The following is an 18,497-nucleotide window of genomic DNA, read 5'->3' as shown; positions in this document are numbered from 1 at the left end:
AAGAAACAATAGGCGCAGTTTAATTTATCTGTCCAATCTTCCGAATATGTGAATTTCTCTTATTGGGATTTTTAATAATGCCCCTGTATCTCGGCGAACTGTTTCATCAAGACTAAGATAAGTTGTCTATGGTATAACAATGTCGGCTCAGCCCGCCGCTTTAAATATTTACAAGACAATTTCATTTTAATGTTTTAGCGGAAAACGTGGTTAAGCTCGTCATACATGTAATTCTTTTTTTAAAGTGAATGCAATATTTAAAATTCAGAATATACGAACGTGTTAAACGTGCTCTAGCACCTATTTACACGCTCCATATAATAGCTTTAGGTCAAAATTACCTCTTACCACAAAATAAACAAATCAATGAAATTGCTTAAATAAAATATTTATACATTCTTTTATTATTGACTGCTCTTTAATAATTCTTTAATAAAAAACAATATTATATAACTTTTTTATGTATGTATATTACATAATACCAATCAATATGTGTGTATCCTTATCTCTCGCAACCACACAGAATTCATTCATAAATTCTTTACTTATTTCTTTTTGTTTCGTTTTTTTGTGGTATTTACAGAAGTCGACGACGACGTTCTGCACACAACATCGACGTCATCATTATCAACCAACACAGCATCAACAGAGAATATTGTTGATAGCAGCAACTGCAGCAAAGGAGAGGGCGGCAACGGTGATTATTCATCAACAGATACCAAAATGGTGCAGGAAGAAATCAATAATGATGGTGCCGACGAGCAAATGTTGGGCGCCGAAGACAACGACAAATTGGCCGAAAAACGTGAAGAAGTTAAATTCATAAAGGGCGGTGATCATCAGAATGGTGATGCCAAAATTGATATTGGTGCTGTTAATGGAAAGGTAAGTCAGTGGGAATGTTTGGAATGGGTTTTGACTATTTAATAATTGGAGATAGGCATTAGATATGGAATTAGATATATATAATATATAGACAAATTGAATTGCAATAAAATGCCGATAATTGTTAAACCTGCGTTCTTTTTTGGGCACAGGATTGTCATTACGAATTACCGAATAATAAGAAAATTAAATTAAGTCGAAATCGCTTATAAACTCGGGCGAAATTGCTTGCTGTAAGAGATATATCGTTATTAAACGATATCCAATAAAGGGCAGGACTTTTTTTGGAACTTTTGGATAAATTATTATAATCGATATGTCGTTATAAATCGTATCGTTATTAACAATTTCGGCTGTGTATTTCTATGCGGATAATTCGTAATAGTTATTAGATATCTTGTCATTATGAATCTCCCTTATTCTTATGCATATTTTGTAGAAGTAATTTTTAATATTTTCTCCTTCTTCTTGTTTATTAAAAATAAATAAACTAATTAATTTAACTTTCATGTAAAAAAGGATAAAGAAGAGGTTGGTAGTTTAGTCATCACATCATAAAATTGTAATATCCTACACCACTATCTGAAAAAATATCATTTTTTAAATGACAATTCTGGTCCATGTTTTGTTGTATCTTTCCTCATTTTATCCTATCACCAGTAAAGTGGATAAGAATTAACTACAAGTTTCCGACAAACCCTTCCTATGATGAGACCTTTTATTTCCAGACTTTTTACCTTTACCCACAGCCTTATGGCTAATAAGGATATTTACCCTTTGATACGTCAAAAATGTACCTCATCAAAATATTGGTTTTATACCTCCGTTTCCGTCAATTTGGAGTCGATTTACAAATTGTCATCCGTCTGTCAGGCTGATGCGCACGATAACTCCCGAAGGGGAGTAAATGATTTCATTCAAAATGTGCAAATCGTAATATTTATTCCAAACTTCGATGATGGAGGATATTGGTCCACTCCTTTTGGTACCTCCCCCACAAAATGTTCAAAATGTTGCTAACAATTAATTTAATAATACCATGCGAATGGACTATCCGATTTGAACCAAACGTTGCACAACCTATTATCATTACCAGACCTAACTAAAGTCCGAAGATTGTCCACTCCCTTTGTGGAAGCATTTTCAATATTTATAAATCCAATATTAGGCCAATGGAATGCAATATTTGATCCAAACTTTCACATTTCCGTCAAACTCTAATTAAGTTCGAAGATGGAGAAAATCGGTCCATTCCTTTTGGTACCCCACAAAGGGGGCCCGCTGTTATTTTCACTTTACTTAAATGATATCAAAAATCGTCGATTGATGGGAAAACTTTTTTATATGCTGACGATATGTGCCTCTTGAATTCATACATACACGAACATGGAATCAAACCGTATGTAGAGATGGATTTAGCATTGATATTATAATATGTTCGTATAAATGAGCTTTGTATTAACACAATTAATAAGTTCTAGACCCAATTTTCGGTTTAATAGCAGTTCCAGTGTTTATGTTGATGGTAAAGAAATTCGAGAAGTCTATGTTTTAAGTATTTAGGTCTCTTTTCGAAAAGTCTAGATTGCTATCCCAGATTACTCGGATTAGCAGCCAACCGGGCCCTTTTACAAATATTAAAACAAATTCAATAGCATAAATTTATTATATTTGGCAATAATTTATAGGTATAACCAAAATATAGCTGTGGTGTAGGATATGACCTGATCGGCACTGCAGATTATAGCTCAGATTTTGTTTCGTTTGCTTCGTATGCATTTGGTCATATTTCATCATCAGAATCTGAGCTCATTACATTTTTATTATATCATGATCTCAATTTTTTAAATTGTTCATTAAAAAAATAGAATTATTGCTCACGCAGAAACGCATTTGAATAAAAGTTTAGTTTTTATCACTACTCCATTCCATCAAATTTGTATTCCCTTAAATAGATTTATAATACTCACATATTATGTTTTATTTTTATTATTTAGGCTTTTACCGGAATGACCAAGGAGGAGCTGATGAAATATGCCAATGATCCATTCTGGATTCGTTTACGTTGGATTTTCTTCATTGCTTTTTGGTTAATATGGTTGGGTATGTTGGTCGGTGCCATTTTGATCATAGTCGAAACACCCAAATGTGCTGCCCCCGAACCTTTACCCTGGTATAAGAGTGGCATTTTGGCTAAATTCTCCAATTTCGAATCGAGCAATGAAAATGTGGAGTTGGTTAAACAAATCAAAGCCAGTGGTGTTATATATGAAATGCCTGCTGAACTTACCTATAATGTACATGATGCTGAGGTCGAAGAAAAGATTCGCAATATTGTCAATCATTACAAGGAGACAGAGGCTCATGTCATTTTCGATATAACACCAAATTATGTACCAAAAACATCACGTCTCGTGAAAGATGCCATGGATGATGAAACTAAACGTTCCGCCTTTGTGTGGATTGAAAAGCCAGAGGTACCCAACAATTGGTTATCGTTGGTAAATGGTTCGGCTTGGGCTGAAGTAATGCCGGGCAATTATGTGTTATCTCAGTTCGGTGATGGTCTATATGATTTGCATATGAATGACACAATTGTCAAGAAGGAATTGAGCCGGGTTTTGGAACATTTGGTCAAATTGGGAGTTCATGGCATCCGTTTGAAGAATACCAAATTCTTTATTTTATGCAAACAAATCAAGGATGAAGTACCAGCTGAAAATCCCAAATATGATTTAACACAATACGGTTTCTGGACCCATACTCAGACCACATTCCAAGAAGGTTTGGGTGATGTGCTATATGAATATTTGACAATTGTTAAGAACACCACTGCTGATGGTTTCCTCTCGGTGGCCGATGATGTTATCCGGCCCGAAGTTTATCGTACCTCATCGGGTGATATGGGTATTGATATACCGTTATATGGTAAATTTGTAAAGACTCTAAGCTCGCCCAAGGATAAGGATTTGCGTGGTGAATTGACAAATGTTATGCGTGAGGCTGGTAACTATACCTGGTTGCAATGGAATGTCGATGATGCTGAGGAAAATTCTGAAGTACCACCAACATCGGTGATATTGTTCTTGTCTCTGTTGCCCGGTACACCTGTGGTGCCTGTGGACAAGGGTTCGTATGGCAGCAGTATAAGTGATGCAATTTCCAAACAAATTGAGACCTCACGTATGTCACCATCCTATATGCATGGTGATTTCAATTTGTTGCCCATTGAACCATTGGTTGGTTATACAAGGTAAGGTTTTTTGCTTTTAATAATTAAATTATTTTAATAGTTTTTTTTTTTGTGTTTGTCTCTTTAAAAACTTTAACAATTGTGACTAACTTTTTTATATAACTTTAACAAATATGTCTCATATATTTCCTAATACTGCTAACAAATACTTTCATCAATGGTTGTGGTTATAATACAATTAATAGACAAAGGTGAGAGGATTTAATATAACACATATGATTCATATAACCCATGCATACATTTAGTTCTGCTTCCTTTTGTATTTAAAATATCGTTTATTCTTTGATTAATTCCAATTTTATTATTCCCTGCACTCCATAGAATAAAGTCTGGTAATCCCGGTTTCTTGGTATTGTTCAATCCCACCGATACCACCCAAGCGGCCAATGTCACCGACAACAGCAATTTGCCCGAAAAAATGACCGTTGTCGCAATTAGTGACAATTACAATGTCACAAATGTTGTGGCCAAGTAAGTTCTACAAAATTCCAAAAAACTTCCCCTAAAAAATCCAATATTAATCTACTTTTTTATTTTAGGAACAAAATTGCCACCGCCGATTTGGAAGTATCACCATACTCTACCATCATTTTAACCTATGTTCCCGTTAAAACGGAATAAATTAGCTAAAGAGCTAATACCAAGTCCCCAATAAAAATAAATGAAAAATATTTAAAATGGGGTATTAAAGAATTCAGCTAAGCCTAAATTGTTTTGAATTGCTGATTTTGCTTTTATTCCTCTCCAAGCTTGTTCAATATTGCATTTTATGAAAATAACCAATTTAAAAAAGAAAAAAAAAACATTATTTATGTTGCAAGCATTTTGAAAAAAAAAAATTACATAATTGATTTTGAAAGCAAAGAAGAAATAAATTTGTATTTTATTTATTTAAAAACTTTTTATAATAGGAGTTGCAATATGCAGTGCATTTGGTTTGATATTTGTGTAATTAAGATCGAAATGCCTTAGGATACACAAAATAGCGATGCCAAATGTTGTGCAAACAAATTCTGCCAGCATTTCATTGTCCATCCCAGAAAGCAAAACCGGACCTTCAGGTCCTCCTTGAAAAGTGTCAAGAAACTCCAACGTGAGACAAATCGTTGCTCCTTCTCAGCATCAGAAGTTCAAGCCATAGTATCTTCTAAAGCCCACGGATCGGATGGAATCTCTATGGTCACGCAATTCGGAGTGCATTGGTTTGGGATTTGTGTTGGCGGGAAAAGAAGGTTACTTCTGGAGCACCATAATTAAACACGAAATGCTTTTAGGATACCCAATATAGCGATGCCAAAAAATGTGCAAACAAATTCTGTCAGCAATTTATTGTCCATCCTAGCCAGCAGAACCGGATCTTCAGGGCCACCTTGACAAGATTCAAGAAACTCCAACGTGAGACAAATCGTTGCTCCCTCTCAGCATCAGAAGTTCAAGCCATAATATTTTCTAAAACCAATTGAGGGCATCTCTATGATCATGCTAATGCATCGCATCTCTATCTGTAAACTCACTGCTGGTCCCAGAGATTTGGAAGATATCCAGAATAGTCCCACTTCCAAAACCTGAAAACTCAGCTCACAATTTCCCTCTTATCACCATTAGCCAAAGTTTTGGAGGCACTATTGTTACCCGCTATCAATATCTTCGTTTAGCTGACAACATGAATTCCACAAAGAACGCAGTACAACAACGGCGATCAATGATATCACTATTTATATTGTAAATGGTCTTAACCAACACTCCTGTGTCTCTATCTGTAAACTAGTAGTCCCAGAGATTTTGTAGATAGCCACAATGATTCCACATTCAAAAGCTAAAGACCCAGATCACCTAGGAGAATCTCCCTCTTATCACCAGTAGCCAACGTTTTGGAGGCACTATTGTTATCGTCCATGTACATCTTCATTTAGCTGACCACTAACATGGATTCCGCAAAACACGTTGTACAAAAACGGCGCTAAACGATATAACTATCTGTATTGCAAATGGTCTTAACCCAAATCGAACGCCAGCGCGGACTGTGGTTTCGCTGTGTTAGACCTTTCGAAAATGTTTGACACAGTAAACCATACTATGAACTGCATATTGCCCAATGCTACCAAGCGCTGGCTTGTTAACTAGCTCCATGGCAGACTCTGATATCTAGATAAAAATGATCATATCCCCGCCTAAATCTACTGCGACGCTATTTAAAGACTGAGCTTGATATTATAGTCGATGATCGAAGAATTCAGACAATCCTTACTTAGTTGACTTGTGACAGAAAATTTGTTCCATAAGACAGCTTAAAAAGGTTTTCCAGGCGCTTTGGTCTTGCGCGCAACTCTTCCAATTTGAAAGAACATGTTTTGAAATGTTCTCTTCTATTTGATTTTTCCCATCTAATTCGTGACCTTCCCCTTCTCTGCGTGAGCCATCGCTTTTATATGCCTTTTGAGCTGGGTCAGCCAACGTAGTCGCTGCAGCTCGATACGTCTGACAAAGCCTATGTCCGAGAATAGATGATACAACACATGGTTCATTCGGCGGTTCTGTTAACATTTACGTCTCGAATTATCTTTTCCAGCAGGTCACACGACAAACTTTCACCTTGTCTGAATCCTCGTTCGGTATTTAAGGGCTCCGATAGGTACTTTCCGATTTTATAGCCGACAAATAGGTGGAATGTGTCGATGTGTTTTCGTGGGGGTATTTTCAGGATTTGGCGCAGAGTGAAATCTGGTCAATGGTGGATCTGTCAGACTGTCGTCTCCTTTTTTGTGAACGGGACACACTCTAGCCAAATTGTACTAAACACTTTGTGCATGTTCCTGACCAGCATCTGACCACCAGTCTTGAATAGTTCGGCTGATTTATTTAATCTTCAGACGATTAATTGCTATTCTGACCTCATCTTGGCTAGGTGCTATACACTCTATACCGTCATCTCTTATTGGGTCTGGGGTATCATCTTCACCGTTTCGTTACCCTTGCCCTAGGAGGTGCCAACAAAGCTTAAAGAACTTTATTGCTAGCTTTAACTTTCTTGTTGACGTAATGAGAGGAGAAATGAAGGAGATTATCGAAAACCGCCCAAGGATTTTCGGATAAGGGATTGTGGTGTTAGCCAGATGGTGGAGATATGAAGAATTTTGTGATGGTATCTAAGTAGTTGGAAATTTTTGCACTTAAGTCGTACACCACTGAAACATCTGATAGAGGAAGGTGGAGTTTTGTAAGATTCATATTGAACAAAATAGAAGATATAGATAGGACACCTCATTGTGGTATTCCCATTTGCAACATGCGATATTTAGATTTTTGCCGACCATTAATGTGTTGACAAGCCAACGATTGATCTCACTCGGAAGGGTGGGATTTAAGATGTCGGATATCAGTTCGGAATAATCGATTGTATCGAACGCCTTGGACAGATCTAAGGCTACCACAATGATCCATTCTGGTGGTCGTCGCGGTTTGACTCCATTCGGATCGTTTGGATTGCTGGCTATGTATAGTCAAAGGCCCATAAAATGCATATTGACATTTATAGTGGCCCTTACCTTATGAAGATTTTATGTACCAACTTATACAGTCCTTTGATCGGAGAAATATAAAAACATATCCAATGTGTACTATATGGAAAATGCCAACTGCTTAATGTATATAGGGATGTCGATGGGCGAGTAGACTCGGGTCATTTCGGATCTGTTGTGTGTGTGTGTTTTTTTAGATCCCTCCAGCTCTACCCACTTTATCGTTAATTTAAGACTCCGGTTTTCGTATGACTCTTAAAATAAAATTTGGAGGAATATTCGACTCCTTACGATATTAATTTATCGTTTTCTAGCAAGATGACCAATGTTAGTTTTTATTAGATATTCGAATTTCCGTAATAGTTCCACCACATACTTACCCATATTTCCAAGAGAAAGAATCAAACAAAATTTGGTTTCATTAATCTAAGGCCTCTTTTATTAAATTCTTCTGCTCATCGATATCATTTTTCAATAGTTTCGATTCGGTTTCAATTTCTAACTTTTGCGATTCCAATTTCAGTTTACATCCCTCCAGTTCACTGTGTACCATTTCCAAGCATTTGAGATCACTCATAAATTGTTCAAATACTTGCCACCATGATTCCAGATTCGTGGCAGGTTCTGTGGTGGCTGATGATGATTTGTGATTAGCATTGTTGTGATTAACTGTTGGCAGATCAATATCGACTTGTATATCGGAGAGTATTTCGTCCAATGTTGGAGGGCTTGGTGGTGTTATGTGTTTATTTTTGGATTTTTTAAACATCTTCGATTGATGTGTTGTTTGACTTCTTTTTGTTAGAAATTTTGTAAATAAATACAAGAATTTTTGGTGGAATGTAAACAGCTGATTTTATTTTGATAACGTCATTGAATTAGGAATTATTTGATGTTGCCAGATGTTCAAAGATGTTGGTATAGTTACAAAAATGTGGCAGTACTAATCAAAAATGTTTAAATAAAGTAAAAATTAAAAAAAAAATATCAAAAAATTTATAGAGCAAGTAAAAAACGTTGGATTTAAATTTTTATACTATCCTACAGTAAGATGTGCATTAAAAATATGTAAAATCGGTCGCGACTCTCATATGTGGGTTATGTCAAAACATGGATCTGCATATTTCCCAATTGTTACAACAACAACCGATTTTTTGAAGTTGAGTAGGCTGAACTTACTCCAGAAGATAGGACATTTCTTTTGCCCCAAGTCCTGTTATTCCCGACGACGTGAACGAAAGCCTGGAGAGGCAGGCAGATTTTCCCATTCTGCTTTAGTCAGGAGAGCATCCCGAATCATTTGGAAAATTAACTTAAGGTCAAAAAATATTTAATACGAAGATATAGAGTAAGGCTTTGTCGAATTATGGCCCCGCATTGAAAATTTACCGTCAATACGTTTTAACTACCAAAATACAGGCCCTTGGAAAATGCACCGAAAACTATAAACATCGAAAATTTTTACGAAAAAGTTGTTCGTCTATCAAGTACCCCGAATTTCAAATCACAGTAATTTCGTCCAGCAAAAACTGGAGGATATACATAAAATGGGACGGAGCATATATAAGAAGCCTATCTGAAAACATTGATCTATATAGAGAGGGACCTGCCCTGTTATATAAGGAGTATATTGAAACGTGAACCGATATACAATTTTCAATACAAACTTCCAAGAAGAATTGGAAATATATGTCCAATATTTCAAAGTTCTATTTTATCCCAATCATGATCCGTATACAGACGGACATTGCTAAATCCACATAGATTTTATTCTGATAATAAACATACCTTACGGGTTACCGGAGGAATATTTCGGCGTGTTCCATTGTCTAATTCCCAACATATTAATTGCGTATGTGTCTGGCATCTCATCTTTAACTCTCTCACGATTGGCAACACTCTCACATTTCCGAATTGCAACTCTGTGCTGTAAACATTTCTTTGCCGCCTTCATGTGTTTTTTTTTTGCAAAAGTAACAAAAAATTGCGCGAGTGAACTTGTTAAAATTAAAAACTAAGAAAAACTGTATCTAAAAAATGACGAATGCCACGACAAATAATGCTGCAAACCAACAACGTAATGTTGAAAATGCTGCAAGATCCAAAAATCCATTGGAATCATTTCCAGATGTCTTCACATATAAATCGCCCAAGGAAGCTGAAGATGGGGCGTCATATAGCCTTTATTGTCGCGCCAAAGGAGACATGGATAGCAAAACGCTGAAATGGGCCTTCAAGCTGGCCGAGAAAAATGTTTCTCCATTTTACAAACAACTTAGCATGGGTTGGCAACCGAAAGTGAAGCAGAATGACCTCATGAAAGGATGGGCCAGATATTTAGTGGCTGTGGATAAGAGTAAAACACCTGTTGCATATGCCATGTTTCGTTTCGATATGGATTATGGTCATCCGGTGTTATATTGGTATGATGGGGATAATTTTATAAAAAACATCATAGTAATATTTTTTTTTAATTATTATTTCAGCTATGAAATGCAAATTGAGCCCTCAGCCCAGCGTCAAGGTTTGGGTAAACATATGATGTTGGCATTGGAACGTTGTGCCAAACATTGGAAAATGGATAAAATAGTCCTCACCGTTTTGAAGAACAACGACAATGCTCGGGCATTCTTTAAAACTATCGGCTATGTTCTGGACGATTCATCGCCAGATATATTGGAAAAAGCTGACTATGAGATTCTTAGTAAACCTGTCAACGATTAAAGCGCCAACATTAGTTTAATTTACTAATTTAATATAAGCCTACAACATAAGTTAACCCAAAATCAACAAACAAAAATTAACCTCAACGCCAACTAATTTAAGCCTAATTTAAATAAGCAAACTTAAACCCCTAATGCTAAGGAAAGGATTAGCAAAAATCCATCCATGAATACATTAAGCAAACCTGTTACACGAAGAAAACTACTTACATACTGAAACAAAAAACCAAGCAAACTTAGCCTAAGTTTCAATTCCTAAATAAAAAATACAAACACACAAATCAATTCAACAATTCAATAAGCTAAACAACATATTTCAATTTATTGCCATCGTCATCATCCACATCCAAAGTGTTTTATACATAACGTTTAAATTCCTCTTCCATATACTTGGCCATACGTATATCCTTGGCACTCAAACCGCCGACATCATGTGTTGACATTGTCACTTGCAATTTATTATAGACATTAAACCATTCCGGATGATGATTCATTTTCTCAGCCAATAGTGCAACACCGGTCATAAATCTAAACGATTGATTGAAATCTTGGAAAATGTATTCACGATAAATAGCATCGCGTCCATTAACCATCGACCAACCAGCATCCAGAAGAGGTTGCAATTGTTCGGCGCGTTCTTGTTCGGTAAGTTTAGCCTTAAAAAAAAAACATTTACAAATATAAATAAAAATGTTTTATTAGAATTTTCTATATTCATCAATTTAACTGATGATTCCTAAGTAACTGAATTTTCTGGTCCTATTATATTTGTATGTAAATTGAAACGTTAAAATGATTTTTTTTTATAGAATGATTTTAATTATTCCCATCCAAAGGAGACAAAATCATTTCAGAAAGCCATTTCACAACACTACGAGCGTGAAATAGAATTTGTTTCGTACCGATAACAGGTTAAAATTTATACCACATATGGAGAATAATTTTTTTTTTTGCAAATTAAGTTTAGAAGATGTCTGCCAACGATGGTGAATATCAAGGCCTTTTACGCATGTAGTATTATGATAATCCTGCCGTCTAAATAAGACGTCACGAATACAGCAATTTGAGTTATTGTTGACTCTCTTATTTTTTAAAAATCCACGTCTATCCACCTCAATTGAAGCCCTTGGAAAAATATTTTTAAAAAATCCACGCTTATCACCCCAATCGTAGCCCTTGGAAAAATATTGTTAAAAAATCCACTCCTATCCACCTCAATTGAAGCCCTTGGAAAAATATTTATAAAAAATCCACTCCTATCCACCCCAATTGAAGCCCTTGGAAAAAATATTTTTAAAAAATCCACGCCTATCCACCCCAATTGTAGCTCTTGGAAAAATATTTTTAAAAAATCCACGCCTATCCACCCCAATTGTAGCTCTTGGAAAAATATTTTTAAAAAATCCATGCCTATCCACCCCAATTGTAGCCCTTGGAAAAAAAAAATTAAAAAATCCACGCCCATGCCCCCCAATTGTAGCCCTTGGAAAAAAATTAAAAAATCCACGCCCATGCCCCCAATTGTAGCCCTTGGAAAATATTTTTAAAAAAACCACGCCTATTCACCCCAATTGAAGCCCTTGAAAAAATATTTTCAAAAACCCACGCCTATCCATCCCAATTGTAGCCCTTGGAAAATATTTTTAAAAAATCCACGCCTATTCACCCCAATTGAAGCCCTTGAAAAAATATTTTCAAAAACCCACGCCTATCCACCCCAAGCGCTTGGTAAAAAATATTTTTAAAAAATCCACGCCTATCCACCCCAATTGAAGCCCTTGGAAAAAATATTATTAAAAAATCCACGTCTATCCACCCCAATTGAAACCCTTGGAAAAAATATTTTTAAAAAATCCACCCCTATCCACCAAATTGAAGCCCTTGGAAAAAATATTTTTAAAAAATCAAACCCAATTGAAGCCCTTGGAAAAAATATTTTTAAAAAATCCACGCCTATCCACCCCAATTGAAGCCCTTGAGAAAAATATTTTTAAAAATCCATCCTGTAGATCACATGGATTTTTTTAAATCCACGCCTATTGAAGACCTTGGACAATTTTTTCTAAATCCGCGTTTTTTGAAGCTTTTAGAAAATGTATTTTTTAAAAAAAATTAACGCCTATTTAAGCCCTTGAAAAATATTTTATTTATTGAAGCCTTTGAAAATATATTCCAAGCCAATATGCCGCTCAAAAAAGTTCTCAAGCTTGTCAATCACTCTTCGAATGACCATGATGAGGTTGTGTTGGGACCCCAACCATAAATTACTCTGGAAAGCATCGCAGTCCATATTAAGGCAATTATTATATGATCGATGAAGTCATCTTATATTCAATGGAAATTGCCAGAAAGCGAAACTCTTGACCGTAATGGACCTGAAAACCTCACCTTAATGTGGACCTGGGCCAACGAAGCATTGCTTTCAAAGCAGAATGGAATGGATAATACTTTCAGAATACAAAGCTATATGTAGTAGATCTATGTTGGTGTAAAATATAAAAATCTGACAAATTTTCCATAGAAAATAGTAACATTAGTTTCCGTCTTTATTACTCCCAACCATGACATTGGTGAAAATACAGATGGGATCTTTTATCCGGGGCTATGAATTGGTAATATGCTGTCAAGAGAAAACACACAGTCAGACACTCAGGACGGTAAATTAGGTTAGGATCTTGATCATTCCGATAATGGCATTCACTTATATTGAAAACAATATGATGTGAATAAATTATTTGCCCATCAAGGCCTCCGCGCCTAGGACAATTAAAATATCTAATGAGGTGCTGGACATTCATATACCAACGGTCTATCATAATGTGTAATTGTAGGTTAGAAGATTTGTCATGAAATGAGAACATGTTTTATATCTTCGAAAATGAGGAGATTCCATAATATTGGTGGGATTATGTCTGATCCTGAACCGATATTGGTTAATTTAACTAAGAAAGATTTGCAACCCAATTATATAAAAAATATGAAAGTTCAGCCAATTTGTTTGAAAAACTGTTGGTAATACTTTAAAGATGGGAGCTACATTTAACATGTGGCTTGATATATATGGTAGGAAAATTTGAGAACCAAAGAGGTATATTTTCAGCCAATTTTGATTAAAAGACGTTTACCAAAAAGTGGTTCGATTTTTGGTAGGCAAATTTGACAACCAATCAGAACCCAAAATATCAAATAGTTAGGTTGAAAAGAGGGATGGATGATACCACCAAATGTCCAACATTAGATGGTCATACACACAAGCCAATTGAGGCATGTTGTACGCTCTAAAATGCGGAGAAAGTTAGAATTAGTTTAAATTTAGATTAAAAATAAATTTTTGATTTGATTCCCCAATGAATCTAGGAATTCCTTTTTTTCTGAGAAATTATTAATGGTATTTATAGATTCCAGTACAGTTTTGGATTTAAGATATTGGGTTTATAGCTTGTTTGCTGTCCGTAATAATATGTATTGTATTTTGTCCTTGGTTTGAACTTAATCAGTTAAGGCACTCTGTTATAACTTTAAGCTTCGCCTGTAAGATCGTGCTGTGATCTGTAAGACGAAGAGAAATTTCGGTACCCGGTTCTTCTATAAAAAGTCCCAGTCTAGTTTTTCCTCCTTGTCGAGAGCCATCTGTGTAGCAACAGTTACCAGGCGGCATCTGAACTAGTGTTCCACTATTCCATTGTTCTCTATCTGGTGTTATAGTTTCGCACCGTGTTACTACACTCGTTTCAAGTATGCGGTCTGATTCAAAGGTGTTGATTGTTGGCTCAGTAGTTGCCTGCAATATATTTTTGTGCGGTATATTGTGTAATATCAAATAACAGCCAATGAAAACGTGCCAAAAGTCTTCAAACTACCAAATATTGGGGCATATCTCGAAACATTGGTCAATATTGAATATTTTGGAGGGAGATTTTCGAATTGATTTTTCGCAATAATAAATTACATTCAATTTTTTCGAAAAACCTGTCCAAGTTCCCTAAAATATCGAGATTTGTGGGTTAAAATTGCATGGGGGCTATCATATAAAGTGGTCCAATATTGATATTTTTTGGATGGAAATAAAAAACATGAATTATAGAGCGAAGTCTAACCTATTTTTGGTTCTGGAATGAATATAAATATTGATGTATGTTTTTATTTTTATAAACAATTAAAATAAGAAGAGCTCGACTCTGAAGTCAAAGCCTAACCCAACAAAAATTATCCCGTTGAACGATTGCCAAGGGACCCTCCAAAGAAGTTCTTAACTGATTATTTGCCGACATCGTTAGAACAACAATGTTATAAGTAATTTGTCTGCCAAACAAATTTTCCCTTATTAACCTTGAAGTTTCAACAAAACTTTTTTTGCTTTATTAACAAGAAGTGCGGCGAAAGTCGTACAGTGACCGCATTAGAATGTAATAATTAAAAAAACTGGTTTTAAACACACAACAAACACTAATTATAAAATAATTCGTTTGTTAATTCCATTCTTATTAATTCAACAATTTCGAATAAACTTTCAAAAATGTCCATTTATTCATTCTTATCAATATAGAAGGAATAATGGATGGCCTTAAGGTCATGTTTTAAATGTGATTGGAAATTTGACAACTTCAACAAATAAGCAAATAAACAAAAGTCCCCTGCACCCCCCAATAGAAACAAATTAGTGATATGTGTATACTGCAAATTAAATGAGTCAACAAGTGTTTCGGTTTTTTGTTTGTAACTTCCAATGACGTTGGAAGTGGTGGCAGACAATTAATCCCTTTCTAATGTACATACATACAACTATTTTTTAATATATTATTACTCTACTCTTTTTTTATGTTTTACAACTTACCATGTTTTTCTTGTTTGTTACGGGAACTGTTGTTGTGCTGTAAAAGTAGTAGCTGCTGTTATATGATGTCGGCAAATTGGTTGTGGCAACAAGTCTTGTTCTCTTCTCCACGGGCTTTGAAGTACTGCGGCTGCTGCTTCGAATCAAAAATCAAAGATTGTTGTTAAGTCCAATTCTTAAGCTTTATGTATTCATTGGGAATTGTGGTATGCATACACACACGCTCTCTCGCACGCTCACACACCATACAAACATACTTACACATTCCTACTATACACAGCCGTTATACATCTCATTTGTGTTTGGATACAGGAGAAGGAGGAATTCGTTAGATTTGAATAACCATTTGGATTTCGAACTAGTTTTTGGAATATTTTTATCATTTTGATAAACGAACCTTTTAATGGTAATTTTTATTTTATGTGTGTGTACAGACAGCTTCCAACAAAAACCGGCTGGTTTTATTGATTTGTTATTGTTTTATGCTGTGGTAACAGCTGTTTTTGTTCTTCAAAGAGATGCCATATCGTTTGCTTAGAATTGGTTTTGATTCCTTAAACTTTTACCGTTACTGGTGTTGGTTTTTTTTTAATTAATTAAAAGAAGTGCGCGTCATTTCACCTAAGCCGAACTTTTCATACACTTTACCATAGGTTGGAATTCTAAATACCTAACACCGTTCGGGAGCTTTATATGGGGGTCATTGTAAGGTTTGAAAATTCAGAAGAACTCGCATAATACGAACATGAGTTGGAACCTTTTTATGGGGGCTTTGTCCAAATATGGACATATATTTTTATACTCTTAAATCCATATAGCTGGAGACCAGAACCATCAAAGTAAGTTTGAGGTTATGCCAAAAAGCATGGACCTGAACTGAAAAATCCTACCAAGTATTAAAAGCAAGTTGGTGGATACTGTCCTACATGAGGTGGTTGGACACATTGACGAGAATATGGGTACTTCCAATTCGATATTGAAGGAGCCTTCAACAATGTGATTGAAAGCAGAATTTTCAGTAAATTTCGTACATTGGAAAGAGTCCCGTGGGTCTTAACATGGAAGGTACCCCCTATTGTGTTGTTGTAGCAGATTGGCTGTTGGTAAAAATTCTTCCTGAAAATATTGACATAAAAGCAGAAAAAAGATAAATTGTGCTACTTCTATCGGCTTCAGCCATAAATCTATGGGCAGTAGACTTGTTGACTTGGACTAACAACCGAATACCTTATTAATGAGAAAGTCGTTACCAAAGTTGCCTCATCTTTGTCCCAGGCTTTTCACCTTCTGGTTCATGTAGTTGGAATGCGAGGCAGGAGAGACACATATTTAGGATTCCGATCTCGATACAAATTTCATATTACTGTCCGAAATAGCAGAAGAATGTTGGAATAGGACTTTGTCCGATGAATTGACGTATTGGATGCCTTTACGATAACACCTGAAATACTGACGAGTGTGTGGCGAAGGTGTATCAGCCATTAATGTGTGATAGTTGGGATCACACGGCAGATATCATGCTAGCAAGGAGCACATGTTGTTTGACTGATAGCATTCCGGTAAAAATCTTAGGTTGTGCAAAATTTGGTTCAAATCGGATAGTCCATTCGCATGATATACTATTAATTTTCAACAAAAATTTGGGGGAGGTACCAGAAGGAGTGCGCCGATATTCCCTATAATCAATATTTCGATAAGGCTTTAGGTATAAAAAAAATTGGCGCATCATTTCGGTCCAGTCATCGTTGTTTCCTTAATTTGACTGAGGTCCTTTGACCTTATTCAGACATAGCCCACAGTTTACTCTTACGGATTCCAGGCGACCCTTAAGCAACGATTCGCGATTAATCCGCTGACTTCTATTGAAAGTTCTCGGACTCTGAGCTTGACTGATTGCAAATGGAATATATTGGTCCACGTTTTGTTGTAGCCCCCATAGAACGGTACCCCTCAATATTTGGTATTTTGGGGGTTTGTATAACACATATCCATACTAAAAAATATTAATATTGAGCCAAGTTTAAGGTTAGCCCCCACATAACGGTAATCTCTAATATTCCGTATAGGATAATGGACAGGGATTTCAAACGAATTGGCTATAATTTGGTATTTTGGGTTCTTATTGTATTGCTCATACCCGTACCAAAAATTATTAATGTGGACCGAAGATTGAAGGTAGACCCCATATAACGGTAGCCCCAGTATTCGGTAATTTGTAGATTTTGAACACATTTTTCAACCGAATTGACTGTAATTTGATATTGGCCGTCAAATCTTACTACCAAAAAATATCATTTCATTATAGTCCCATGGTATACTCTCTGAATTCTGAAAAGTTAGATTTCGATGCGTTTCGGTCTTGTGCGCATCTCATCCAATTTAAAGACCATATTCCGAGATGTTGTCTTCTACTTGATCTTTTTATCGGATTCTTGACCTTCCCCTTTTGCGCGAAATTTAAATGTTTTAGGCCTATTTGCGACCGTTTCATTTGCTTCTTCATTATAAGCCAATCAGAAAATTCCAGAAGTTATCCCATTATATATATATATATATATATATATATAGATATTCATATATATGTTGTATATGTATATATGTAAGTTTATTAGGTATTTAAAAAAAATATTTGATTACAAAAAATATATATATATGAATATTCTCACAATAAGCATTGAAATGTCCATCGTCCCTTAGTTACTTGAATTCTGTGGACGATCATTATCTTCAACTTCATTATTACCATAATAATCATAATCCGGTGAATGGGTAGAAGTTTTCACCGCACCTCCCTGGACTGTAGAAGTTTCCATTAACATTGGCTTAACATTTTCCACGGTTTTTATTGTTCCCACAGATTCTATTTTGGGCGAAGAAGTTGTCGAGTCCCATAGCTTGGGAGGTTCGGTGGTTTTTCGCCAACGTAAACTATAGCGGCTGCGTACAAAGGGTTTAAAGGTTCCAGCATGGCAAGCTATAGAAAAAATAGAAAATAAAATATTAGTTTAAACCAAAAGAATAAAAATTGCAGATTTTCTTACCAACACAGCATGCCACAAGGATAACTATCAGAGGCACAAAGAATTTCATAAATAACATTTTTCAATGAATTTCTGCAAAGAACTGATTGTCGATTTCATCAAACCCAATGCCTTATATACCCCTCATTGATTGGTGATCTTCACTTTACCCCCATAATTGATGTATTGCAGTTTGTTGCCATCTTTATTCCCCAAGGAGACATGTGGAATAAATTGTTGTTGTTGTTATTGTTATTGGTATTC

At 35.6% G+C, this 18,497-nt stretch overlaps 4 protein-coding genes across 4 annotated transcripts; 2 read left to right on the top strand and 2 right to left on the bottom strand.

The window, feature by feature from the left end:
- Nucleotides 1-701: 701 nt before the first annotated feature.
- On the top strand, nucleotides 702-4,774 carry LOC133338807 (uncharacterized). The gene is made up of 4 exons (XM_061546914.1): nucleotides 702-885; nucleotides 2,883-4,138; nucleotides 4,460-4,609; nucleotides 4,678-4,774. The coding sequence occupies exons 1-4, from the start codon at nucleotides 724-726 to the stop codon at nucleotides 4,757-4,759; spliced, it is 1,650 nt and encodes a 549-aa protein (XP_061402898.1). The 5' UTR covers nucleotides 702-723; the 3' UTR covers nucleotides 4,760-4,774.
- A 3,303-nt stretch (nucleotides 4,775-8,077) lies between these two features.
- Nucleotides 8,078-8,440, bottom strand: LOC133338804 (uncharacterized). Its single transcript, XM_061546911.1, has one exon. It carries the CDS (start codon nucleotides 8,423-8,425, stop codon nucleotides 8,078-8,080), a length of 348 nt encoding a protein of 115 aa, XP_061402895.1. The 5' UTR covers nucleotides 8,426-8,440.
- Nucleotides 8,441-9,693: 1,253 nt separating this feature from the next.
- On the top strand, nucleotides 9,694-10,380 carry LOC133338803 (N-alpha-acetyltransferase 40). Its single transcript, XM_061546909.1, has 2 exons — nucleotides 9,694-10,079; nucleotides 10,143-10,380. The coding sequence occupies exons 1-2, from the start codon at nucleotides 9,694-9,696 to the stop codon at nucleotides 10,378-10,380; spliced, it is 624 nt and encodes a 207-aa protein (XP_061402893.1).
- A 355-nt stretch (nucleotides 10,381-10,735) lies between these two features.
- On the bottom strand, nucleotides 10,736-15,249 carry LOC133338808 (pterin-4-alpha-carbinolamine dehydratase). The gene is made up of 2 exons (XM_061546915.1): nucleotides 15,214-15,249; nucleotides 10,736-11,035 (listed from the first exon to the last, which is right to left on the bottom strand). Exons 1-2 carry the CDS (start codon nucleotides 15,214-15,216, stop codon nucleotides 10,736-10,738), a joined length of 303 nt encoding a protein of 100 aa, XP_061402899.1. The 5' UTR covers nucleotides 15,217-15,249.
- Nucleotides 15,250-18,497: the final 3,248 nt, after the last annotated feature.

Source organism: Musca vetustissima, unplaced genomic scaffold (assembly GCF_032173495.1).
Source record: "Musca vetustissima isolate MV318-11 ecotype Yass unplaced genomic scaffold, APGP_CSIRO_Mvet_v1 utg7886, whole genome shotgun sequence".
Taxonomy (NCBI): Eukaryota; Metazoa; Arthropoda; class Insecta; order Diptera; family Muscidae; genus Musca; species Musca vetustissima.
Note: the sequence above shows the minus strand (reverse complement) of the source record. Positions and strands in the feature narration are given on the sequence as shown.